General features: G+C 41.4%; 1 protein-coding gene across 11 annotated transcripts in view; it reads left to right on the top strand.

Annotated features, from left to right (window-relative positions):
- The window catches only part of FRYL (FRY like transcription coactivator), a 394,001-nt gene that overhangs the window by 320,256 nt on the left and 46,796 nt on the right, over window positions 1-26,949 (top strand). For all 11 annotated transcript variants that reach the window (XM_075930452.2, XM_075930453.2, XM_075930454.2 and 8 more), the window contains 7 exons: window positions 2,199-2,369; window positions 3,572-3,712; window positions 8,967-9,164; window positions 12,253-12,414; window positions 12,667-12,741; window positions 19,444-19,620; window positions 22,842-23,045. In XM_075930452.2, coding sequence (XP_075786567.2) covers window positions 2,199-2,369; window positions 3,572-3,712; window positions 8,967-9,164; window positions 12,253-12,414; window positions 12,667-12,741; window positions 19,444-19,620; window positions 22,842-23,045 — 1,128 coding nt within the window. The remainder of the gene's footprint in view (window positions 1-2,198; window positions 2,370-3,571; window positions 3,713-8,966; window positions 9,165-12,252; window positions 12,415-12,666; window positions 12,742-19,443; window positions 19,621-22,841; window positions 23,046-26,949) is intronic.

The raw sequence follows: 26,949 nt of genomic DNA, 5'->3' as shown, positions 1-26,949 counted from the left end.
CCAGGCCTAGAGGGAGGATAAAAGAGAAAGGAACCTGACTCAGTTAGGGGCTGACCAGTGAGGAGACCAGAGCAGGTTCTGCTGTCTGCGGGACCTGAGCCAAAGTTGTCTATTGGGTCATCCTCAGGAGCATATAAGCCTCCAGCCCCTCCCCTTGTTACAAAGCAGTAGAACCTACAGGGAACCCTCACTGAGAGAGAAATTGGACTCTTGGGGCCATACCCCAAACTTAAGAACCAGACTTAGAAAAGAGGCTGAAAATCCTAGGTCTGGGGCCCCAGCTGCAGGGGCCTACATCCCCTTTGCCACCAGCTAACTCCAGAACCTAGCCTCTAAGCCACCCTGCTGCCCTGGAGACCCAGCCACAATTCCACTGTGCTGCTGGCTGGATACCATGTAAGTAAGCACCTCCTAGCTAGAGCCTGCATCTGGCACCCCTCCTACACCCAACTCTCTGCCCCAAGTCACCACCCAAGTCTTCTGCATTCCAGGTCACCACTTAAACCTTCTGCATCTCCCACTCCGTCCCAGGTCTTGCACCCCTTCCTACATCCCTCCCCAAGGCCAGACTCCTCTCCTGCACCTATACCTCCTCCCCAACTTTGCATCCCAGTCTGCTGCTGCAAATCACCACCCAAATCCCTCTGCACCAAGTCAGAATCCTTTCCTGCGCCTTAAAGCCCTTCCTGGACACTGCACCAGGTCACAAGCCTCTCCTTCACCCAAACTTTCAGACTCTACACCCTCTCTTGTATTCCAAACGCAGACCCTGAGCATCCTTCTGCACCCAACCTCTGTCCCAGATCCTGCAGCCCCTTTGTAGAAAAGTGCAGCCCTTAACCACTTACCAAAATCTTGTAGTGCCTGCTCATCAAAAATTATTCTCCCATCTTAAATGATCAGTTTATCATACATTGAATTAATAGTTACATAAAATCATTATTTAAAGTATTACCAATAAAAACACTGTGCCAAATTTTTTGCCCAGACTTCTCCAGTTTATAACAGAGCAGTAAGTCCACTTGAAGTATGGATGTAGTTGTGCAAGAGTGCCTGCCACACTAGGGAACCTGTAACTAAGCTGCGTAGCTCCAGAAGTATGGGTGAACTGGAGTAGAAAAGTAAGAATAGCCTAGCAAGCAACAGAGCCAGGTCTTCCAGGATATGTATCCCCTCCCAGGCATCCTTCACTGATCAGATTTCATGGCTACTCTCTCTTGTAAAACTGCCTCCAGTACAGCTACCCCTAAAGGCATGATTATTACCCTACATGGCTATTTTGTTTTAACAGTGTACGTACTCTGCACATTTTTAATATAGAATAATAATTTAAAATCTTTTTGGCAGTTATTTTTATATTATTATTATCATTATTTTATAATACATTGAAATTATTGAGCCTATATAAAAACAGACGTTCTTGTGGTTACGTTGTCCTCTGAAGAAGTGGGTTGTACCCACGAAAACTCATGATAGCATCTACATGTTTTGTTAATCTTTAAGGTGCTGCTAGATTATACGTTGTTTTTTAAGTTTTTCCACTTACAGACTAACTCGGCTGCTTCTCTGAAGCTATTGTCCTCAGTGTTTACTGAAAATTAAATCCTAAAATTTCAGAAAAGTATCATGTGATTTTCAAACTTTTTTTCTCATGAACCAGTTGGAGAAAATTGTAGATGCTCACAACCCAACATAATTTGACTGAAGTGTGGGCTCCGGGGCGGAGCTGAGGATGGACTGTAGGAGAAGACTGGCTTTGGGAGAGCCTAGTTCAGAGCTAGGGCAGTAGGCATTACCTCGAGCAGCTCCCAGTCAGCGATGCAGTGCGGGTGCTAAGGCGGGCTTCCTGCCTGTCCTGGCACTGCAGACCATTCTGCACCACAGAAGCAGCCAGCAGCAGGTTTCCAGCCAATTGGAGTGTGGAGCTAGTGCTCAGGGCAGGGTTCATGTGCGGAGCCCTGTGCATTCTTCCCTCTTCTACCCTCCCTCCCCAAAGGAGCTAGTCTGCGGTGTCAGGATAGGCAGGAAGCCTACCTTAGCATCTCCACTGATCACCCTGTAGCAATGAGACCCGGTGCCTGACATTCCATGATCCAGTACTGGACTGTGACTCCTAGTTTGAAAACCACAGACATATTCCATATACGCAATAATTTGGTAAGTGAAGGAAATTAATTTCTTTATTTTTTGTTTTGTAGGTTTGTGCAGAAGAGAAGTCACCAACCCTTGCCAATTTGGCACATATGATGAGTTTATACAGTACTCACAGTTATTCCAGAGACTGTTCTAATTGGATTAATGTCGTGTGTAGATATTTGCATGACTCCTTCTCAGAAACAACATTTAAGCTGGTAACTTACCTTGCAGAGGTAAATTTTATTTAAAATTGTTTTATTTATTTAGACAGCCTGAGTTAGACCATGCGTTTATTGATGGCACACTCTTATTTTTCACTTTCTTGAAAATCAGGACTTCTTCTGTGGAAGAAAGTGGTATTAAAAGGTTGTAGGATTTGAAGAGGAGAGGATGGCTAAAACCATTTTTGAGTAGTGAATCTGAATTTTTAAATTGAAATGGTAATTCCACTTATGATGGGTCTATTTTTCTATGACAGTTATGTTTTGTAAAAAATATTACATTCTGTGCCTTTTACATCAGTTTCTGGCACACAGTTGTTATTGCGCCTTTCTTATTTCAATCAAAGTCTGGAAAAAGTACATATATTTTGGTATTAAAGAAATATATTTAGAGAACATATATTTAAAAGAAATTCTATGATCCAGACTAAGTTGTAATTTAAAGTTGATCTCAATAGAAAATAAAATTTAATCAGAGAGTAAAGATGTTCATATTGTGAGACATGTTTTTCAAATTGCTTTGAGCAGACAAAATTTAGTGAAGAGTTCTGCATGTGCTCCATGTGCAAACTACTATTGCCCCTAATAGGAGTGTTCTGCATGGAGAATTTATCAGAACTTGCCCTTAAAATCTGTCACTTAAAATACTGATAACCCTGGTATCTCTTGATTTTTATTTTCTGAATGAATCTTTGAGTTTGTGTGACTATTTTATTGATTAAAAACCATAGAAATTATATGAATCAAACTTCTATAAGTCTTGCAGATCATAAGTCCTGTATGTAACATAGTTTGCAGCTTTTCCAGTTTTTGTACAGTATTTTAAAGAAGCATACATATGAATTCAGGAAGCTTTGGGGATTTAGGAGAGTTATTTTATTTAGTCTAAAGTATTTTGCTAATAGGTGCTTTAGACCAGTATTAACATTTAAAGTATCACCAAAATTACCTTACATAATAAACGAAGGATGTGAATACAGAAGAAAATATTGGAATAGAATATGCAGTTTATTGTACTCTGCTGTATTCTCTTTTACAATCCAGACATCAAAGTTTTGAAATAAATGGATAATTTACCACATAAATATAAGGGGGGGGGAGGGAAGAAATGTAGAGCAAAGTTAACTAGCATTTATTATTGTATACAAACCTTTATATCCTGTGCTGCCATCAAGTAACATTATTAAAATTTACTTCTTTTATTATATTTTTAGCTGCTAGAGAAAGGATTATCAAGCATGCAGCAATCTTTACTGCAGATCGTTTATAGTCTTCTGAGTCATATTGACCTGTCTGCAGCACCAGTGAAGCAGTTTAATCTGGAAATCATAAAGGTTATTGGTAAATATGTTCAGGTGGGTATTCTGAAAATGTAAATAACCAGAAAACGTATATTTATGAAGTAAAGAAAAATGTCATGCAGATGCACTTAGCATCTATTTTTTAATGAAGATCATTCAAAAGTAGTCAGTTGACTTTATCAAGATGGCAGTGCTAAGTGGAATCCAGCAGTATTTGTTTTGTTAAAAATAGCCTCAAACCTGTATATGTTTACGTGTGTGTTTAACGTTACTCACAGTAATAGACATTATGACTTTAATGGAATTACTTACATGAGTGTATTTATACACATTCTTAACTATTTACAGATTTGGGCCTCTGTAGGTATATAGTGATAATGAAATACAAGCTTTCTGCTATCACAATGCAATTTTCTGGATAAAGGAAAATGTTTACATCCATGTACTGCAGAAATTCCTTCTTTAAGCATATTTGTTTTCGAAGAGAAGCTTCATAGTTAAATGCTTATTTGATTACTTGCACTAATATTAATGTTCTTCAGATGAGCATGGACATAGATACATTAAAATACAGTTTAATGAAATTCAGGTACATTTATTTAGATGATAGCAACTGTCAAAAGATAGATGACAAAATTGTGCTTCTGGTCATTCATTGTTTCACATTTTCAATACAGTTGATAAAAAATGTAATCCCTGGGAGAAATTTGGGCTTTTTGTAGAAAAAAATTACAAAAATGCCTGAAGGGTATAATCATTTCAGTCTACAAAGTTCTGATTTTTCTTTCTTTATCCCTGACCTTCTTTATTGTGAAATGTAGTTCCACAAAATGGTTTAATCATAATTAACCAGGAAGAGTAGTATTCTCTGGACATTTTGTTATGATAGATACTCACTTTAGTTATTGTCCTTGTGTCAAGAGCCATTAAGCATAACCGGATGATCGATGTAGTCATAGTTTCCTGGCTTGATGTCTGCTCCCTTTCCTTTTAACTGCTATAGGAACACTTTATCTTTATTGAATGTAATCTTAATTAGTAAGTTACGCAAAGAAGAAATTAGCTCTTGCAATACTGATGATAATGAAAGGGAAAGAACATAAGTGTAGTTGGACACTTTCTTTAGCAGGGTAGAATTTCTTCTTTTTGGTAACCTCTTCCCCTCAAAAAAGAGGCAGTTAGCATTTTATCTACTTTACAGATGGTAGTACTGTCTAGTTTCTCAGGATCCTGCAATGAGAATATACTTCTAATAATTAATCTTAGTAAACAACTACCCAGGACTGAAAGTACATTTGTAGTGAAATGTACACATGCATTGGACAAATCATAAGACTGAAGCCCAATAGATATCCATTACCAGTATTTGTGTCGATTTTACTATAATCCTGAGAGTAATTGTTTATCTTATAAAATAGTAAATTGATTTATTACATTTTTAAGAAATAAACTACAAATGTATGACACATGCTATTGATAGAGACATGCCATATACAATTTCTAAACAACATTTAAATATATGTAGCTTCAAATACTGGAAATGTTTTCAGTCAGGGAGAATCCTGAAATTTTGAGCAACATAAAAGGTAACGTTGCTGATATGCTTCTTCTGGTATGTTTTCTTTCCTTTCCTTTTCTCAGTTCTCTTCCCCAGCCCCACCTCCGCATCTTCCCAGCTGGAACTGCTCACTATATTGAAGGCTATCAGTGTTCAATTAAAGAGAGTGCACTTAGACCATATGCTTCCTGTTGTGTACTCATACTCTTGTCCTGATTACTTCAAGAGATGGTTCAGCATGAGCCTGTATAAAACCCCTGTAAATGCTTCTGCTTTATTTTTGTCAGGTCTCTGAATCTGATTTAAAGCCTGAAATCTTATTCATGTATATATCGTTACATTTAACCTACATTGAAGTCTAAATAATTAAAAGTGCAAGAAGTGATATCTTTTCAAAATTTTGCTGACTTTTAAAATAACACTGGAACAAATAAAGCAATAATCTTGACAGAAGTCCTTGTATTCCAGCTGTTGAGTTGTGAACAAGCTCTTTAAAATGAAATTAACAATTGTGGATGATTTTGAAAGGCTCCAGTAAATCTATTTTTATTCTTACCTGGTAGAAGGGAGAAGAAGAAAATAGCCATTTTCCTTGAACACTTAAATTTGAGCGAACTGTTTCCAATGTACAATACAATCCTTTGAAAGACTAAAGAAATATTACTTTAGTATATAATTTTAAAATGTTTATTCCAATAGAAACTGCTTCAGCTGGTATTGTTTACTCTTTATATAGAGGCACAAATACTTTCATGGGTTCTTCCACAGACTTGGTACATCTACAAACCCACATCATTAGTCACCTTGAAATCCCTTCTCAAAATTCCAATTTGCCATGTTGCCGACAAAAAATTTCATAACGGGTAGGCTACTGATGTGCAGAGACCACTGGCTTTCGTGAAGATTAATATTGTCTCATTGTTTCCTTGTACTCTCCCATATGTCTCTATTAATCATTTGTCTCATATTTAAATTAACTCCTTGGCTCAGATTGGTCTTTTTGTTATGAATTTGTACAGAGCCTAATAGGGTGAGGTCCAGGTCCGTGAGTGGTGCTCCTACGTGCTACAGTAACACAAATAAATACAAAGAATAGAAAAGGGTCAACTTCACTCTCAAATTCTCACATTCTAAATATATAGAAGGCTCCTCTAACCTCTTTCCAGACAGTAATCTCTCTTAAAGGGGCATTATCCAAGATTGATAGTCTATAGGTACATAAACTAACAGCTCCCATTGATCACTGTTAGCCATTCCTGGCCAATGGAAGCTACAGGACTGAAGCTGCGGGCTGAGACACTACTTCCCTCAGCCCCCAATGGCTGGGAACAGCAAACTGCAGCCAACGGGAGCTGCAATAGCTGTACCTTTGGACGCTCAGGTAAATAAAGCATCTGGCGGGCCCACCAGGGGCTAATTCTGGTGAACCACGTCCATCCCGTGGGCTGCTTAATGCCCTAATACATCAGTTGTCTGGTAATTGTCAGCTTTAACCTATAAATCCATATAGAAACAGTTTTAATAAATACATTAAGAGTAGTTTAACTCCCATTATTTGTGGCAAGTGGGATGATACCTACTTTCATTTATTTTTCCTCTCTTAAACCTTTAGTTAAATATATCCACACTAAGTGGATATAAAGACACAATAGTGGCAATCTTATTCAATACTTTGTGCTTCATTATGGTGATAGTACTGGGTTAAAGTTATGATTATGGTGGTGGTTTGAGTAAGAGATGCATTTCCTAATGAGAACACTAATATTAACATTTAATTTACTTACTTTCTAATGGTTTTAATTCAAACAGTCTTCAAAGGTGATATATATTTAAATAACAGATATCTGTCTGCAGCTTTGTCTCCATTTTAGCAAAGATTTTCTCTGTGGCATTTCCTTAGTTTTAAAGTACCCCTAACTATGAAATTTTGGGGATCAGTGAGCTTGTAGGGGCATTCTTCTTGCTCAGACTTTGAAGTCTGCAAGAAGAGAACCCTACTCTTGAATACCACATAAGAAATAAAAGCAAGAATATCTCTTCCTGGGATCCTAGTGGAGTCTGCAGAGAAACCAGGGTCAGTTTGTTACAGCATTGCTCCTTTTTTTTTCTAATAATCTCCTGAGGTCCCCAGAATGGGTTAAAAGGAGTAGAGCTCCCATTGGGGAAATAGGATGTTCTTCTTCGCGTAGTGTTCCCGTAGGTCGTGGAGCACCCACGGGGACACACATCTCGAAGAACCCTTGTTACTGCACAAGGTAAATAACTTCCTTTTTATTGGCTGTGGTGGGAGAGAAGTATTCAAACCCCTTGCCCTGTAGGCATTAGGATCCTCTCTGCAGCCCTCGGTCATCACCCTCATGAGCCGTGGGATATTCTTCAGGTATCAACCCAAGTCCTACTGCCAAGTCTAAATACAATTGTCAGTTTTCCAGTTACAGTAAACTTCCGATAATCTGGCACCTTTAGGACCCAGGCAGTGCCGGATTATCAGATATGCCGGACTATCGGAAGGCGGGGGGGGGGAGGCTGGGGCTATGTGGGATCTGGGGGGGGGGGGAGATGCCACCTCAGACCCCTCATAGCCCCCCCTTCCGATAGTCCGTCTTTGCCTCAGGCATCCCCGATTCAGCCGCTGCTGGTCAGTTTCAGCAGCGGCTGAATCAGGGATGACTGGGGCAGAGTAGCTGGGGTGCTGCCGGGTTGGTCCCGCAGCGCTGAGGGGCGGCCCTAGGGGACCAACCCAGCAGCACCCCAGCTGCTCTGCCTCCGGGTTCCCCTATTCAGCTGCTGGTCAGTTTCAGCAGCAGCTGAATCGGGAAAGCTGGGCGCAGAGCAGCTCCAATTGTCCAGCTGCCTGAAGCACTTCCGGGTTCCCGTTGGTGCCGGACCATCAGGAGTGCCGGAGCATTGGATGCCGGACCAATGGAGTTTTACTGTATACTGTTTGGGCTGGAAAGGGAGCCAGCTACCCTATTTGGGTTTGTAATGATCTCTAGTCTGATAAAGATCTACTAAGGCTTGCTGATGGATGAGGCCCAGATGACACCTTTCTAAGTCTAATAGGGAGGAAGAAAAGAAAGTGAACCTCATGGAATGTGCAGGATCAGTGGAATACCCTCCTGCTGCTTCCATTCCGTCCTCATGCACCTTTCTCTATTCTCTGTTGTCTACATTTTAATGTCTTCCTCACTGGGGAGAAAGCAGAATGCAGGGCATATCCTCATTGTTGTTATACCTTGCCTCTGCAGACCGTAAGGTCTTAGTGTAGAATACAGAACTCCCAGACAGCTGTTTTTAGAAATTGTAGGTAGTGTTAACTCACTATATAAATTTAATTTTTTATCACAAAAAACATTTCATATCTGACTAAAACAATCTAATTATTTTCTTGATTAGAATGAATGCATACACAAGACGCTTTTGAGGCACATTCCTTTACCTCATATTTTAATGCAGTGCATAATGACAGTTTTATGCTATCTGTTGCCTGGTGTAAACATGGCAGTTGAGATTTTGTCGTATTTTGTTTTGTGCATTTCCTATTTACAGATATATGAAGGTACACATTGAGATTGAAAGATGTGAGCTTTTCTATACGTTTTTAAAATAAAAAATCTGTAATTAATAGATTTCTACCTAAAGTATCATGAACAACAACTGTTGTGTACTATTGATAGCTACATCTACTGGAAGTAATTATTTTGTAATGTGTGCACATTTGTAATTCATGTACATTTTATTTTCTGGTAGAGTCCATACTGGAAGGAGGCTCTTAATATTTTGAAACTGGTGGTGTCTCGATCAGCAAGTCTAGTTGTTCCTAATGATGTTCCAAAGTCTTATGGCGGTGATATTGGTTCTCCTGAAATTTCTTTCACAAAAATGTTTAATAATGTCTCCAAGGAACTACCTGGGAAGACCTTAGATTTTCATTTTGATATATCAGAGGTAATTCTTATCTGTAACTGAAATGTAATAATGACATCATATTACAAACTGAGATTCTGTTATTACTCATGTTTGTAATGTAAGAGTTTTAAAAGATGTAAACAGAAAAAAATAAATATCAGTTTTTAAGGTTTAATAATACTACACTCTTACGTAGGTTACTTGTCAGACTTAATTAAATTAGGCTATGACTGTAAAATGAACTTTGGGTCCTCTTTGGACTAAGTTGGTATAATCCTTCCTCTTTGAGGGTATGTCTACACTACAGCGCTAATTCGAACTAACTTAGTTCGAATTAGTTAATTCGAACTAAGCTAATTCAAATTAGCGCAGCTAGACCTAAAAACTAGTTCGAATTAGCGTTTTGCTAATTCGAACTAGCATGTCCACATTGAGTGGACCCTGAACAGAGGTTAAGGATGGCCAGAAGCAGTGCCGGCAGGGCATCAGAGTAGGACTTAGAGCGTGGAGCTGCTGTCTCACGCTAGCCGAGGGCTGTGCTTAAAGGGACCCAACCCCCACCCCGGACAGACAGTTCTCAGGGGTGCCCCGCTTGCAAAGTAGTCCTGGCTTGGAGTGCCCGGAGTACCCACACTGGGCACATCACAGCACTCGGCCATCAGACCGGCTGCACTTGCCGCAGGCTGCCATCTTGGGAGAGGGGGCAATTGGGGGGCTGCAGGAGAGGTTCCACCCCCAGAAGCCCGCAGAGTCAGCCCAGTCCTCCCCATCGTGGGCTCGTACCCCATTCCTCCCTCACCTCCTTCCACTTACCTCTCCCTAGCCCCCCTTCCTGATGTACAAAATAAAGGACAATTGTGTTCAAAAATAGAATCTCTCTTTATTGAACAAAACTCGGGGAGACTGGGAAAAGGAGGTGGGAGAGGGGAAGAGAGAGGGTGGGAGAGGGGAGGGCAACTGCAATGATGAGGGGTTTGGAACAGGTCCCATATGAAGAGAGGATAAAGAGACTGGGACTTTTCAGCTTAGAAAAGAGGAGATGGAGAGGAGATATGATAGAGGTCTATAGAAGCACGAGTGGGGTGGAGAGGGTGCATACAGAAAAGTTCTTCATTAGTTCCCATAATAGAAGGACTAGAGGACACCAAAGGAAAGGAATGGGTAGCAGGCTTCAAACTAATAACAGAAAGTTCTTCTTCACAAAGCAAATAGTCAACCTGTGGAACTCCTTGCTGCAGGAGGCTGTGCAGGCTAGAACTAGAACAGAGTTTAAAGAGAAGTGAGATCAATTCGTGGAGGTTGGGTCCATGGAGGGGTATTAGCCAGGGGGTAGGAGTGCCCTGCCCAAAGTTTGTGGAAGGCTGGAGAGGGATGGCACGAGACAAATGGCTTGGTCACTGTCTTCGGTCCATCCCCTCCAGGGTCCCTAGGGTTGGCCGCTGTCGGCAGACAGGCTACTGGGCTAGATGGACCTTTGGTCTGACTCAGTACGGCCATTCTAAGCTCAGGGCTCAGGGTCGGGGGTCTCAGTGGACCACCTTGATTTTCATGCAAACCTGCTCCTGGGTGGCCAGGCTGGCAGCTCTCCTGCCTTAGACGGCCGCTTTCCTGTGCCTAGTGCGGAGGTCGTGGTGCCCGCCTCCTGTGGTCCTGGGCAAGCTCCCGGGAGCTGCCAGCCTGGTCCCAGGAAGAGGGAGGGCTGGGGGGCATCGGGTGGCGGCTCGAGCCGTGCCAGGTGCAGGGTCTGCTGGCTGGGTACTGGCAGGCTTGCACCTGGCACGGGCACCGTAGCCAGCCCGTGCCCCTTTAAGGGGTCCGGGGCCGGGAGGGGGACAATAGAGTTTCCCTGGTGTTGGCCAGAGTGGCCACCAGGGAAAGCTGGGTAGGGCTAGCCTCCCACTAGTTTGAATTAAGGGGCTACACAGCCCTTAATTCGAACTAGTAAGTTCGAACTAGGCTTAGTCCTCGTGGAATGAGGTTTACCTAGTTTGAACTAAGCGCTCCGCTAGTTCAAATTAAGTTCGAACTAGCGGAGCGCTAGTGTAGCGTCCGTTAGTTCGAATTAACTTTGTAGTGTAGACATACCCTGAGTGCTTCCTCAGTGGAGTAGCCTCATTAAAATCAATGGGACTACTCATGTGAATAAGTGCTTACCAGTAAAAGGGTTGCACAATCAAGCCCTTATACGATCATTGTAATTTGCCAAGAATTGTATATTCCATTTTTATCTTAAAAATAATTTAATCCTGTTCAGTGTATTCTAGTCTTATCATAAAATCTCAAGATTGTGTCTTTTGCTCCAGTAGCATCAAGTTTAATCTTAAAGAGCTTCAGCTATTAGTGGAAAATAGTATGATGTACATATACAACTTTTGTGTCTTCAGGGCCTAAAATGTCATATTTTGTGATTCAGATTATATTTCAACTGGGACAGAGCTCAGGTCGCAAACCTTTAATGCGTTAGAATTTTCATTTTGGGTTATGGGTATCAGAATACATTAATGCATTAAATAAAATCAGATTTTTTGTTCTTTTCTCAGAATTTGATGTATTTTCCTTGACTGTTTACCAAGTAGAGTAAAAGATATACACATACATTTCCCACTGAAGTTGCTAGGTTGTCAAACCAAACCAAATGTGTGCTTATGCTTTATAAACACAGCTTTTTACGTATTTTGCATTTTAAATAGACTGTATCACAAAATCCTTCATTTAGTCATAGAGCTAATAGTAGAGTTTGGAGCCAGTTGAAAAATTATGGGCAAAGGAGAGTACACCAATGAGCCATAACGAACTTTCTAAAACTGTTGGAAAGTTCAGATCTTGTGATCTGGTTTTGGCCCACATATATATTAAGATGAGATTTGAAAACAGGTGGAGAGTTGCTGAGGCAGACACACATAGGAAGGCTGTTTGAAATTGCAGAAATGCAGAGAAGCTTGTATCTTAATATACAGAGTTACTAATAAATATTTGAATTCTACACTAACATTTAGAAACACCTGTCAAGGCTGGCATAGATATACTTAATCCTGCCTTATTTCGGGGGAGGGAGGGTGGACTTTTTGTGGTTACTGCCAGTCCTGTATTTCTATGATTCTTTGATTAAATGTTTTTCTTCTATCAGACCCCCATTATTGGAAATAAGTATGGTGATCAGCACAGTGTAGCTGGAAGAAATGGGAAGCCAAAAGTCATTGCTGTCACTCGGAGTACTTCTTCAACCTCATCAGGGTCCAATTCCAATGCCTTGGTCCCTGTCAGCTGGAAAAGGCCACAGCTATCTCAGGTATCTTGTATAAAAATATAGCAAAGTTCCATGTGCCTGAATAAAAAGGAGAGAGAGAGTGAGATTGAGATTGAAATGTAATTTGGAATCCACAATATATCTTATGTTCCTGAAAATTAATGATTTTGTAGTGGTAAATGTATTGGTGTAATAATTTTTTTTGTTTCAAGTTCTAGATATTTTATGCTTCTAATTTGCCTGGAAAATTGTGTGTATCTAATAAGTGTTACGCTCTATGATTTTTTTTTTCAGAGAAGAACTAGAGAGAAACTAATGAATTTGCTCTCACTGTGTGGCCCAGAATCTGGTCTCCCCAAAAATCCATCAGTAAGTATTTCTAAATTCCATACTAGTGCATTTTCAGGTCTGATACTATTAATAAGAAAACAAAAAATATTTTGACATAATTGCAATTCCTAAAATCATACAACTCGCTGATAGATTTCAAATTAAATTATTAATGGAGAATCAATCAACGGTGCTTCTAGTCAAGTCTAGCAGGAGTCTATTCTTGGCCCAGTGCTATTCAGTATTTTTACCAAGGACCTGTAGGAGGATATAAAATCATTGCTGGTAAAGGCAGATGACACAGAAAGAGGTGCTTGCCAAATGAAAGGTCATTCCATCTAGGAACAAAGAATGCATACTATATACCGGAAAACAGTAACTCTTGAGAGGGTCAGAGTTAGATGTCATAGTACATAATCAGATTAACATAAATTCCCACTGAGACGGCTGCGGCTCAGGTTAACAGGCTGCGGCTCAGGTTAATATCTACACAGCTAAATACTGAGCAGAAGTAGGGAAGTAGTATTATTGTTGTATACAACATTAGTGAGACCATTGCTGGAATAAAGTGTTCAATTGTGGTGACACGCTTCAAAAAGGATGTTGAAATATTTGCTTCAAAATATTAGGGTTTAGAAAAGAGCTACAAAAAAAACCTTGAGATCTGGCAAACCTGCCTTACATTGAACCTTTTAGTCTCTCGCTGAATTTATTTTATCAGAGGGTATGTTAAGATATGATTTGATCGGAATGCAGAAGTACCTACCCAACAATTCCTGAGGTCCTGGGAATTGCTGCAGATCAACAAGACCAGTGAAGTGTGCCTAAATGGATGGAGGTACCACATCCAGACTTGGATTCTGGTCTCAGGAGGAAGAGGGACTATTCTCCTTTTACTGGCTCCCTTGTGTCCCTCCAGAGTTTATAGAGAGACCTCCTCCCTATCTGGTAGGATTGCAGACTGACACCATGCATCTTCCGATATGCAGGATGCAGTCAACCTGCAAGAACAGTTGACTGTGATAGCTTTATCTTTTGTATAGTTGACATCTCCTGGATTGGTGGCTGGCTTGTTGGTAGTGTTTTGTGCATCACCTCATACCCAGATTCATGGGTTACTGCTGACTTCTTGTTCAGTAGTGAAAAGACAGACTGTACAAATGCTATTTTTGGTACCAACAACAATTTTAGAGAAGTCTACATCTGTAGGTCTGGTATCAACTTCCTCGGTACTGATGCCCAGTTCAGTACTGTGTGTGTATAATGCCTATATCAATACTGAAAGTGTCTTTGACTGTACCATCAACCATGCCAGTGAAGCTGGCATGGTGGACTGCAGATGATGTGCACCATTTATTGGCTCCACCTAAAGTGGTTGTTTCATTACTGCCAGATCACTTGGAAGGGTCTTATGGATCAAGTGTGGAACTGTCACCCTCTCTTGTAAGATAATGCTCTGAGATTTGTCAAGACCTCCTGCATACCACAGTTGCTCCTGCAGTAGACACAAAGCCTCTTGACAGGGATATAGGATTAGTGGCTATCTTAGTGACCTCCTTGGAATCCCTAAGAAGTTCCTCATTTGGCGAGGTTCTAATCATGTTCTCCGAGGGATTTCTCTGCCTGGGCCACCTGGTCTGAAATCAGTCTGAGGGGATTCGCTCTGACTTGGTACATGCTATGCCTTTGATACAGTTAAATGTGTGACCACATAAGATTCCACTGATGCTTCTTCAAGGAGTGTCCCTGTGAGCACTCCACTGTAGGTGTCTCAGCATCCTTTTGATTATAATTGGAACTTTTTAGCAGCAGTATCCTGGGTGCTGGCGCACGTGTGTGGTGCCACTTGCACCGTAGCAAGCATGCCAGTCCATGTGAGCCATCAACCATCCCTCAGTTCCTTCTCAACTGCTCCAGGCTTGATCGGAACCCAGCAGCACTCCGTGATTCCTTTAGTACATAATGTTAGATTGATTGTTGGTATTGTTACCGTTTTTCCCCAAGTTATTCGGGTGCCTTTCATCCCTGTTTTATTCCATTAAAAAAAATTCCCACCCTTTTTCCTCATGACAGGCACTCTGGGATTTAAGAGGTGCCTGTCTTGCAGAATATCCATCCCAATATCTGATGGTATGGCCAGTGCATCAGATGCTTGGACCAGGAGCATTCTCCACAAAATTGTCAACACTGTAAAAAGTTGTCATCCAGGTCCCTCAAAGCCAGGTATCTGCAACTTAAGCTCTTCACCATGGAGAAGAATGAAAGACCAGCGTCAGAGCCAGTGTCCCAAGCCTCTCCACTGCATACATCCCTCACAGCAGTTTTGGACCAGGAGTCGTCGGCACCATGCGATCCTCCAGCCAAAAAAACCTCCCAAGAGCAAGCATTCCTCTCGTACTGCCGAGAGATTGACTAAGAAGTCCCCTAAGCAGAAGCCTTCCTCAGTACCGAAGGCACAGGCTTCTGGGGATGCACAGGTACTTGGTACATCTGGTGTGAACAAAACCCAAGGGCCGATGCTGACAAAAAAAAACATACCCTGCAGTCTTAGCACAATTGGTACCAGTTTTCCCTCCACTGAGACCTTTGACCACATACCAGGAGCTGGTGGCCATGTCCATACCAGGCACTCCACTCTTAAGTACTGATACCATACCTATCCTTGAAGGACCAAGCAGATTAGCTACATCCTCAAGTTCATCTCCATCATTCTCTAGCAAAATCTCATTCTCTCCTCATCGAAGCCATCTTCTCAGCTGCAGCAGCAACAGCAGCAGGGCCAAGCCTAGATGTGGCAGCCATTCCCATGGTTCTCACCCATACCGTTCTCACAGTTGTGGCAGGATTGGGATGCTTGGTGCCTCTTTAGAGCTCAGCATTCTAGGTGGCAACCCAGAGTAAACCACAGGCAGTGGTTCCCAAAAAACCAGTCTCCTAGATCAGATACTATGCAAGAGGAGGTGGAGGATCTAAAAGAGACCAGGAGGATGTCACTTTCTCCATCACACCTTTTGTAATCTTCTCCTGATGAATCTATAATGCCACCACCACCTAGTACAGGTGACGACTAAATCCTTTCAGGACTTGTACAAAAAGGTGGCAGGATTCCCTAGATATTTCTTTCCTTTAGGTGCAGCATAAGCTTACAGACATCCTTCAGACTTGCTTCCTCCAAAATAGCTCTACCTGTCAATGAGGCCATATTGGATCTGGCAAGAATTATTTGGCAGACCCCAGCCTCTATCTCTCCAGCTACAAAGAGGGAGGACAGGAAATTTTATGTGCTTGCCAAAGGCACTAAATATCTATTTACCAACCTGACTCCCAACTCCCTTATAATGGAGGCAGTTCACAAAAGGGACAAGCAAACTCACTTGAAGTCCACACCCTTCGATAATGACTGGAAGAGGGTTGCACATTCTGGGCTGCAAAGCATATTCATCCACACCGCTACAGTTTAGAATTGCAAAGTACTCTGCCTTACTGTCAAAATATACTTATAATCTCTTTGACAAGGTGATATTTTTATTGAGCACTTGCTCAATAAAGGAGAACTGCAAAACATTATTCAGGGCCAACTTGGACGAAGGAGCCCTCATAGCCAATACCACTTTACAGGCTTTGTTGGACTCTGTGGACATGGCATTGAGATCATTGGCAAGGACCATCGTCATACACAGTACTTCTTCCTTCCTTTCCTTCACTATATTCCTTCCCCCTTCTTTGCCTGGGGGGAGCCCTTTTAAAGCTGCACCACAAACCTTAATTGGCTGCAGGTGTTTAATTAGCCTGTGGCTTCTAGCAAGTTCCAGTTGACCCTGATGCCTCCTGATTATGCTGGACTTGGGTTTGGCCTTTTTTTAACTCAGGGAAGAGAAACCTGTTTAACCAAGCCCCAGCATGTATTTCTTCCACCAGTGAATGGCAGATGGCTGGTCTGGGTCTGTCACAGTACGTGGTCCCTTATGCCAGATTGTGCATGTGATACCTTCAAGCATGGCTCCTCACTTGCTTTCGACCACATGAGCACCACCTTCACAAGCTTCACCCAAAGAGGGTGAAAGAGTACCTCCAATGGGGATTACGGGCTGACAATCTCCACAGGGGAGTCCCATTTCAGTAGCCTCCCCCATCTATATCCATAACCATGGACGCCTCCCTGGAAGGCTCGGGTGCACACACAAATAAATACAGCACTCTGGGAAGATGGTCTCATCCAGAATCAGCTGTTCACATCAACATTCTAGAGCTATGGGTGGTCAGAAGAGCCTCTATTGAAACTCTTGGTATTTGAGATGTGGGTGCAGATATGTATTCCATGTCCTGCACTTCATCTACTTTGCATCAGAATCTCCAGTATTAGATTCTGGTGTGAAGGAGCTGAGAAGAGTTCAGGGTGGCATCACCCTTACATAAGCAGAGTAGGGGCTACAAGGATTAACGATTGTGAGTGCCCCCCTGACAGGTACTGCTAAGTAAAGTTCTTTGGCTTCAGTACACTAGGCATGTGCATACCTGAGGGAAATACAGGTCTGCTCCCACATCTCAAAGAATAACAGTTGCAGTACAGGTAAGTAACCATCTTTTATGGACTGTTCACCACATAATTCAGAATAGGATATCTTTCTATAAGATGTGCTCTAGTTTCAGCAAAAGTTATGGAGCTTAATACAGGAATTACTGAGTAAAACAGAGCATCCTGTGTTATGCAAGTGAAAATAGATTATCACAATAATGTCTTCTGGCCTTAAATATCTATTTATCTCAAATTAAATCCTGGGGATTTCAACTTCCCTTCTTGCATCTTCGCAAGTCTCACTTATATGAATTTCCAAGAAAATTACATATTTTATGTCTCAGAAGAGTAGTTGTGTTAGCATTGGCGTGCGTACGGGATGTGCCGGGTGTGCCCAGGCACACCCTAATGTCTCGGGCTGACTAGCCCGAGCCATTTTTGCACCTTGGGCCTCATCCAGCCCGGCAGCACCGCTCGGCCCAGCAGCACAGTGCAGCGGCCCTGAGGCGCCCGGGAATGCCCCCGCCCAGCACTGCAGCACGGCACAGCACCCTTGAGGCGCCTGGAAGCACCCCCGCCCAGCACAGTGCGGATTTTGGGAGTGCCCCTGCCCGGCCCAGCAGTACGGCGCGGTGCCCCTGAGGCTCCCCGGGCTACGGCCCAGCCAGCCTGTAGCTTGGGCCGGCTCTGACTCCAGCCCTGGAAATAGGAAGGCAGAAGCCAAAGGTGTAAAGTAAGGGAGGGGATGGGAGGGGAAGGGGGAAAAAAGGGAAAGGGGTGGGAGAGGAAGGGGCTTGTGCTGAGGGGCGGGAGCAGGTCAGGAGAAGAAAGGGGAAGACACCAAGGGGCAGGGTGAAGGAGAGACAAATGCCAGGGGGGCCAAGTGCAGACAATGAGGAAAAGGGCAGGAGGGGAGGTATCAGTGGGAGGGAGGACAGAGTGATGCTGGGAGAGGAGAGGGTAAAAGCATTGGGGGTTAGAGAGGGAAGGGAGAGGTGCTGGTAGAAGGCTTGAAAGAAGGGGTGGGCAAGAGGAAGGCAGGGATGGAGCAAGGCATGTGTGAGGGCATGGTCATGAGGGGAATGGGTGAGGGGGTGGGCCCCAGGGAAAAAGGGGGCAAGGGCAGTGAGGGAAGGGGGAAGCACCAGGAGGGTGCAGGGCTAACAGAAGGTGCAGGTGCCAGGGGATTCTGAGGGTGAAGCAGAACGGCAGACACCTGCAGGGGAGGGACCAGCACCAGAGGAGAGAGGCAGCGCAGGTGTGTAGAGGGAGGTGTTAAGAGAGGGGATGAGGAGGGGTAGCTCACATGAGCAGAGTGGGGCTACTGGAGGAGTGGGCACGGGAGAAAGAAGGGCTGGTGGAGGGGGGCAGGTCTCAGGAGGGCTGAGGGCAGTGAGAAGGGCAGGAGTCAGGACAGTAGAGGAGTATGAGGGGTTTGGGGGCAGCAGGCACCAGGGGAGCTGATGGAGCAAGGGGAGGAAACATGGCAGCAGAGGGAAAAGGGAAAGGTTTATGAGATATTTATTAATAACTTGGGTGCCACAATGGCACATCCAAACAAGCATGAACTCAGTACTGGTGCACAACACAAAATTCATTCTGCTCATGGGAGGAAACTGAGGGAACACTTCCCCCAGCCTCTCCGCCCCCAAGTTAATGTCACACACATTGGGTTAATGCAGTTGCAAGATAGTTGCATGAGCGAGGTTTGGTGGGGGCCAAATTAATCCCTGCTGGTAGGAGGATGGTGGGAAAAGTCCTGGGGGGGGTGTCACATGACACCTTTTACTTCTGGTTATGTGCCCATCTTGCCCCCAGAGTGTTACCTCCAGAGGTGTGGCCAATGGGGGTAAGGGGTATGGTTAACAGGGGTCAGGGGTCTGGCTAACGGGGGTCAAAATACATTTTTAAAAAATTCTTTGGGTGCACACCCTAATGAAATGTGCTGCATATGCCTATGTGTGTTGGTCTGTAAGTGAAAAAACTTTAAAAACAACGAATGGTCCCACAGCCCCTTAAAGTCTAACAAAAATGTATATGGTGGTATGAGCTTTCATGGACACAACCCACTTCTTCAGATGAAATAAACATATTTTATATATAGTATTTTGAGTAAAGGCTTCTAGTAATACTGTATTTACTATTTCATAGGCTCATCTCATCTCATATGTTATCTCTTAAAATACTTAAGCCATATGTATTTCTATTACTACTTATTTCTATAGGTTGTGTTTTCTTCTAATGAAGATTTGGAAGTTGGAGACCAACAAACTAGCCTTATCTCAACAACAGAAGAAGTAATTCTAGAGGAGGACATGGCTGTGGAAGATAACAGCAGTGAACAACAATTTGGAGTTTTTAAAGATTTTGACTTTTTAGATGTTGAGTTGGAAGATGCAGAGGTGAGATCCTGGAATTTTTGCTCTATAGTTGTTATTTTAGAATGTCTTAAAAGCTGAGTTAAGCTGGTATAATACTAAGGAATGGTTAGCAGTTCCATAACTTGATTCATTTTTATTTCCATCAAAACAAAACCATGACTACAAATTTTGCAATGTCAAATGCAGGTACCAGTTTTCTTTTTGAAAGTGGGTTTAACTACCCACTTATTCTGAAATATGTCTTGTAGCCAGGAAAGTAATAATTTTGACTGTGTAATATTTCAGTGGCATGGGAACACTTTTACTATTAGGGATGCTGAAAGCCTGCCCTCTTACCCTGTCTGTCTGCCTCCCCTCCAAAGCTGGGGTTGGGCACAAAATCAGGAATGGAGCCCTGGAACCCAGGGCAGGGGACAGCCAAAACACTGGTGTGGAAGGGAGACCTGACATGGCAGCTATGATGGGGGCAGGGGTGGCAGCTAGAACAGTGGAGTCGGGCCTAGAAGTGAAGTCCTGGTTAAATCTATGGGTGCGACAGAACCTATGCTCTTAGTTCTTGCACCTATGTAATATTTTTTATTAACACCATGAAGCAATTTCCACTGTGTAAGAATGCTGTCTAGTGCAATGGAAAATTTTGTTGAATGAAATAACATATTAAGAATGCATTGTAATCTTGGATACTCGTTTGTTTCTACATTTCAAGAATTTCAAGTAATAGGATAGCAATAGTAGTTACTGAAATGCAATATTATCTCAGTTGTCATTCACCCACCCTATAGTCACTTAAGATTTACATTGTAAAGCTGTCCTTGCCTTTACCATTCATATTGTATTTGATTGGGTGAATTTTTTTTTCATTTTTCATTCTGCTAAATTAATAAAATTAGGTAATAAAAGGTTTAAAAATAACAATCATTAATTATTATTATTATTGTTTATTATGTGTGTTGCAGTAGAGCCTCCAGTCCCCAACTGTTGGATCATGGTCTGTTTAAATTAAGCATTGTATGTACACAACATAATGTAAAGGTCTTGATCTGAACCCCAAAAGGGAGATTGGGAGAAAAACAAAAAAATCAATATGCTCTGTAATTCAGCCTGTTGTATTATATAGCACTTACAACCTATTATAATACCTACAACATATTACATTAATAATAGGAAAACCTTGGACAGCTTTTAGATTCAGATGAGCACCAAGAAGACTAGATACTCATCTGAACTTTCAAATGCTCTCTTTTTCCATCCCTGATTTCTTTCTCTCTCTTTGTGGGCTCCTGATCTCCTCTTTCCTGACTTCTTCAATTTATTCTCCCTTTCCCCGAGGTCTCCAGCACCTTACACTTCTTTTCCCTTCTGCTGATTCTCATATTCCTGTGGCAAATTATTTGTCCAATTCACGTATGTCCACACACACACACCAGCCCAGATCTCTTGTATTCTGTGGCCTTCCCTTTTGCCCTGTATCTGATCCACTAAGTTGACAGGGAGTAAGTGAACAATTGAGAAGAGAGAGATTCAAAAGCATTAAGACCCAATAGAAGATCTGCCATAACTGCTGGCTCTATAATTTTAACATCTGAAAAAAAGGATTTGTGGGCAGCATGCATTTTGCTTTTCCAAACTAAACTAAACTTCAAAAAATGGTTTGATGTCAATTTTAACAACAGATCAGACAGGTACAGCCATTCCTTATTCTCACTCAACCAATTCACCCATCCCTCTGTCAAATTGTGTATTGCCCATTATCAATACACAATACAGAGGGTTAACCAACAAAAACAACGTTTTTACATTTAGAATATCATTTTATATGTGTTATAATGAAAACATAACAATTTAGATTGTAGTTTATATTAAAATATACTGTGTGCTTTTTTACTAATACTTAAATATTAGCAATATAATCAGTCTGAGGAAGAAATATATTAGTTTAAGCATGTTTTCACTGCATTAATCTCTAGCTCTTCATTTACTTTTGCATGCAAATACTCTGCTTCTCTGGAGTGCACAAACTCACAGGGGAAAAAGATAGAAAATATGCATTTTTGCATATTAATGCCATTTTGAATCGCCATGAGAAACAACAAGTTGGTGAGGTAACTTTGGAACTGGTATCTTCAAGTCTGAGGAGACTAGACCTGTGGACTTACTGAGAGGATTATTTTTAAGAAATCTTATTGACTATATAACTGAGAGATTGATAAAGGCACCACAAGAAGCCAAAGATCTTACTTACCTGTCCACTTAGATTGGAAAAATGGTGACTAAAATATAGATATCACTCAGAGTGCAAAACCATATGCCATCTTTCATATCTCAGCTAGAAAATGAGAAAAGGAGGATCCATATATTGGTGATTAGAGTCCCCTTTATAAATACTGTTGGGTTTTTTTGAAGTACTTAATATCCTTCAGAAAGTCCAGTTAAAAATATCAAAGTTTTTCTCCCGGCGGAGAATAATTATGACTTCATATGTTTTGAGAACCGAATGTGGACAGTTAAAGTCAATTTAAGATTTCATCTGTGTTGAAGGACAAAGATTTCATGTATTGCTTGTTTAAACAGTTGTTTTACATGGAAAATGCACTGTAAACATGTTGTTTTAAGTGTTTTGTCTCATAACTTTTTTCATAAACAATTTTACATAAAAAAATTAAAATGTTAGCTCTTTTGACTAAAGCTTTTTCCAGAGCTTGAATCAGTCTTCTACAGTTGGCAAATAATATATAATAGAACTTTTTCCCCTGGTTATACAGTATCTTGCATGTTTGTCCTCGTTCTTTCTAATTATGTGTGTTTTCCTTTTTGCTAACCAGGAGCTGCAGGTAAGTTGCAGCCTGGTGCAGAGCTTGTTTAATCTGTTGTTGTCTGTGGTGTGTTAGTCTGTGCTTTGTAGTCAGATACATGTAATTTTGGTACAGATATGATTGTAGATCATATATTTAGTGAGATCCCAATATAAGATATCCAAGAGATAAATTAGAGAATCGTACTTCATTTGATGCGAATTGCAGATCATTTGCCATAAAAATATTAAGATATAAGTAAAAACATCACTTAATGTATTTAAAATTTCAGTAAAATTGAAGGGCTGATTGAAACTCTGTTCACTGTGCATTCAGAATTCCTGCGTCTTTTGTGTTGTAATCATTTCATTATTACATTATATATATATATATGAATGAATGAGATGTCTACCTAAACTTCGTTGTTGTTGTTGTTGTTGTTTTTTTCAGGGTGAAAGTATGGACAACTTCAACTGGGGAGTCCGTAGGCGCTCACTTGACAGTATCGATAAGGGAGACACACCATCCCTTCAAGAATGTCAGTATTCTGGTAGCACACCCAGCTTGAACTTGACCAATCAAGAGGATACTGATGAGTCCTCAGAAGAGGAAGCTGCACTAACTGCAAGTCAAATATTATCCCGATCACAGATGGTAAGTCATCCTTGTGAAAGGAATCAGTTTATAACCCAATTTTATTTAATCATTATTAAATGGTTCTGTCAACTGATCTTTTCAGAAAATATTTTTCTTACCATTTGTGACACAGTTAAGAAGCTGCAAATTTTAAAATGTATCTGCAGGAGGCAAATACTGCTCACACTTCCCACACATACTTGTAGAAAGCCTTGGATGTGGCTGAATTAGTGTAGTTCAGCATTTGGGAGGCATTTCAGAAGCTTGTTAAGCAAGTTCACAATCTCAACTTAGAAAAAGGGCTTCTTTATCAGCAATATATATATTACTGTTGAGTTTTCAATGAAGTGTTTTTTCTTTTAACTGTGTTCCTTAAATATTTTGTACATTTTTTAAACATTATAAAGATTATGCTGATTTAAAAAAATGAGGGGTTTTTTAGTATTTGGCAAAAGAAAAATTGAATTCTTGTTTGCAAGCTGAAATAATTAAAGTGCAAAAATAACTAAAACAGCAGCTGGTTTTATGGGAATTCTATTAGTGTTCCACTTTAAAATTGCTAATTTGTTCCATTCTCATTCATTATGTACTATATAAAATAGACTAATGTAATACTACTTCCTGTTCATGTCTCATTTGTATATATTAGCACAGGAATAAATTAAATTTTCTCCAGTGCAGTTATTTGCTAGCCTAAATAGTCATATTAGAGAAATCTATGACATTCTAGATGTTTTCGTAATGTGAAAACACAAACACTGATTGTCTGTAGCATTTTTTCTTGTAGGAAAAGAAGAATATTCCTGTTATGGTTTTCTTTTCTAGCAGTTAGGTGTAGATCATAAGGACATCTTCATTTTTAAATTTTGAAAATAGTTTCAGAAGTAACCCATTTCCAAAAGGTATAATTTAACTTTGGGAATTTTTAGTGGTACATAAAGCCTTCTCCCTCTTGTTCTCTAGTGCAAATTAAAGGTCCTGGTATAATTTTGGAAACATGTATCCTCATCATCACAAAAGCCACCATCCTAATGGCACTAAATTTTCATGCTTAGCAGATAAACAAAGGATTGAATTGAGATGGAATCAAAACAGCTTTTTATTTGTATTCTTCTATAACAATGTTAATTCAAATAAACATTTAAATATTATAAGATTTCTCATTATTACAAAAATTGTCGTCTTTAACCCATCCTGAAAAAAACCCCACAAGTATGTTTTTTAAAAATGCTTTAAAAAGAGCCAGAAACCAAACCACACTCTTCATAGGTAGTAAAGAATTATCTAAATTATTCTAATTGGTACCTCATTTAAATTACCTTTTTTAGCCTAATTATGTCAGTAGGAAGAGTGAGTCTCCTATCATTGTAGCTCAGGTGAAAGAAAAGTAATTCTTTTTAACCTTTAGAAAATTTCTTATTTCATCAGAATCAACATAAAAATTTAGATAATGAAAAGAATTTGGAGATAATGTCAATATTTTGGGGTAGTTCTGCACATACCAGGGAAAATGACAAATTTTATTTTAAAACAGTATATTATCCTATATTCTTCATATATTATGTCTACACTGCAGTTAAACACCTGAAGCTGGCTTTTGTCAGCTAGCTCAGACCGCAGAGCTATAAAATTGCCGTATAGACATTCAGGTTTTGGCTGGAGCCTCAGATCTGGGACCTGGGACATCTCAGAACCTAAGCATCACCCTGAGCCCAAATGTCTACACTACAATATTATATTCCAACAATCCAAGCCCCACAAGCTTGAGTCAGTTGATTGAGCCCTACCCTGGGCATTTAATTGTAGTGTAGGTGTACTCATAGTAATCATAATATGTATAGGACCTGTCATTTTTCCAGAGTGCCTGTCACCTTTCTGTTTGACATAGTTTAGGTGTACTCATAGTAATCATAATATGTATAGGACCTGTCATTTTTCCAGAGTGCCTGTCACCTTTCTGTTTGACATAGTTTAAGTGATATATCTGAAGGATATATAGGAAGTATATGTAATATATCTAGGTGGTATAATAAAAAACAAATTTGGACTACAATTTCAAAACAAATTACACTTACCAAATAACTCGACCCTTTAATAAAGATTCTAGAATATGTAATGCCTTTATATCAGGGGCAGGCAATAAATTTTAATGGGAGGCCACTCCGAGATTTTGGTAAATGGCCAAGGACCGCATTTCTCTGGAGGGGGGGGTGGGGTCCAGGACAGCAGGTGGGGTTTAGGAGGGAGCTTGTGATAGAGGACTTAGGTGCAGGAGGGGAAGGGTGGGGTCTAAAAGGGAGTTTTGGGAAAAGGATGTGATCATAATCTGGGGCAAGGACTTCGGGTGAAGCGTCCAGGCGGAGTTATGAGTGCAGGAGAGGCTTCTGGCCTAGGGAAAAGGTGTGTAGGAAGGGGTGTAGGTTCTGGGAGGGAGTTGTGACGGGGTGCAGAGGGTTTGGGTGGTGATGTGAAGCAGGGGAATGGGGTACAGGGTCAGGGAAGGGTACGTGTTCAAGAAAGGATTTTGGCCTGGGGAGGGGTGCAAGAGGGGGTGCAGGGTCTGGGAGGGAATTGTGACCTGAAGAAGGTGGGGAGAGGGGATACAGAGGATTTGAGTGGAGGTCTGGGGAAGGTAGTTGGCGGGGAGAGAGTGCCAGAGGCAGGCTCTGTCTAGGAGGCCCTTTCCTAAGCAACTCCCAGCCAGCAGACTTCCTGCCTGTGGGCTCCTCCACATGGCTCTGCTCCAGCACAGGGAGGGAGGGAGGAGGCGTCATTTGCTGCTCTTGCCTTCAGCAAAATTTTTCAGCTCCTATTGGCCAGTGGAAACTTGGGATTTTGAGGGGAAGCAGGGACAGTGCTCAAAGCTTTCTACTCCCTGCCCAGCTTGCAGAGCAATTAGCAGCCTGCTGTTTAAAGCAGCTGCCCCTGCTCTGTAGTAAGGGTGCTGGTGAGGCAGCCACAGGCCAGATGAGGCTCGCTAGCTGCCTCTTGCCCAGCCCTGCCTTATACTATTGGTATCAACAATTAAACCAAATCCAACTTTAAATTAATAAAATGTAGATGGTTTTGATTACTGCAAAAATTGTTATTGGTGTAACTATTAGAATTGCATTAGGAGTCTGTGTTTAGCAGTGGACTCCCTCAAAAGCAGTAATGAGGGGCTGGGAAGAGAGAGAATCTACTCTATATATTACTTTGGTGTACAGTGACATTAACTGGGAAAAACCTACCATCCTCCTCAATTTTCTTCCTCCTTTTAGGAGATCTATTTTTAAAAAGGAAATAAACACCCTTTTACCATACAAAAAATGGAAATTAGAAATTATAGACTTAAAAAAGAAACACATCTTTGGAGGTAGTCATGGTTGTGGCACATCTGTGCAAAAGCTTGCACTATCATGACAAAGAATTTCAATTTAGCATCTTTCAGAAGCACAAAAGAGTCTCTATTAACAAAATAAGAGAATGTTTTCTGTTTAACAGAAATTACTTTAAACTTCCTTTAAAGGAAAGTTTAAATGTTGTAAACGTGCGTATAATGGTAGAGTGAATATATTTTTGTGGTGTGAATACTTACCGTCTTTTAGCGAATATAACCTGCGGGTTATATTTGTTTTTACAAACCCTGCACCTCCCACCCCACCCCCGCAGGCTGTACTCGTGCACGGGGTATTTAGGGTTTTTTTTACTGGATGGAAGAGGATCCCCCCTCCCATCCCACCCTTTCACTACCTTTGCCGGGTTGGGATTAGGCTCCCAGCCCAGACTGAACAACGTGAGGACATTTACAAGGGGCACAGCAGCTGGAAACGCTCCGGAGCTGGGGCAGAGGCATCCCCAGCAGAGGCGCAAGGCGGGAGGCTCTCAGCCTGGGCTGACAAAGGGAAGGAGCCCGGAGCAAGTTGTGGCATGGGGCTCTGTG

The sequence above is a fragment of the Pelodiscus sinensis genome, chromosome 4 (genome assembly GCF_052426305.1).
Source record: "Pelodiscus sinensis isolate ZL-2025 chromosome 4, ASM5242630v1, whole genome shotgun sequence".
Classification (NCBI taxonomy): Eukaryota; Metazoa; Chordata; order Testudines; family Trionychidae; genus Pelodiscus; species Pelodiscus sinensis.
This window is presented reverse-complemented; position numbering and strand designations above follow the sequence as displayed.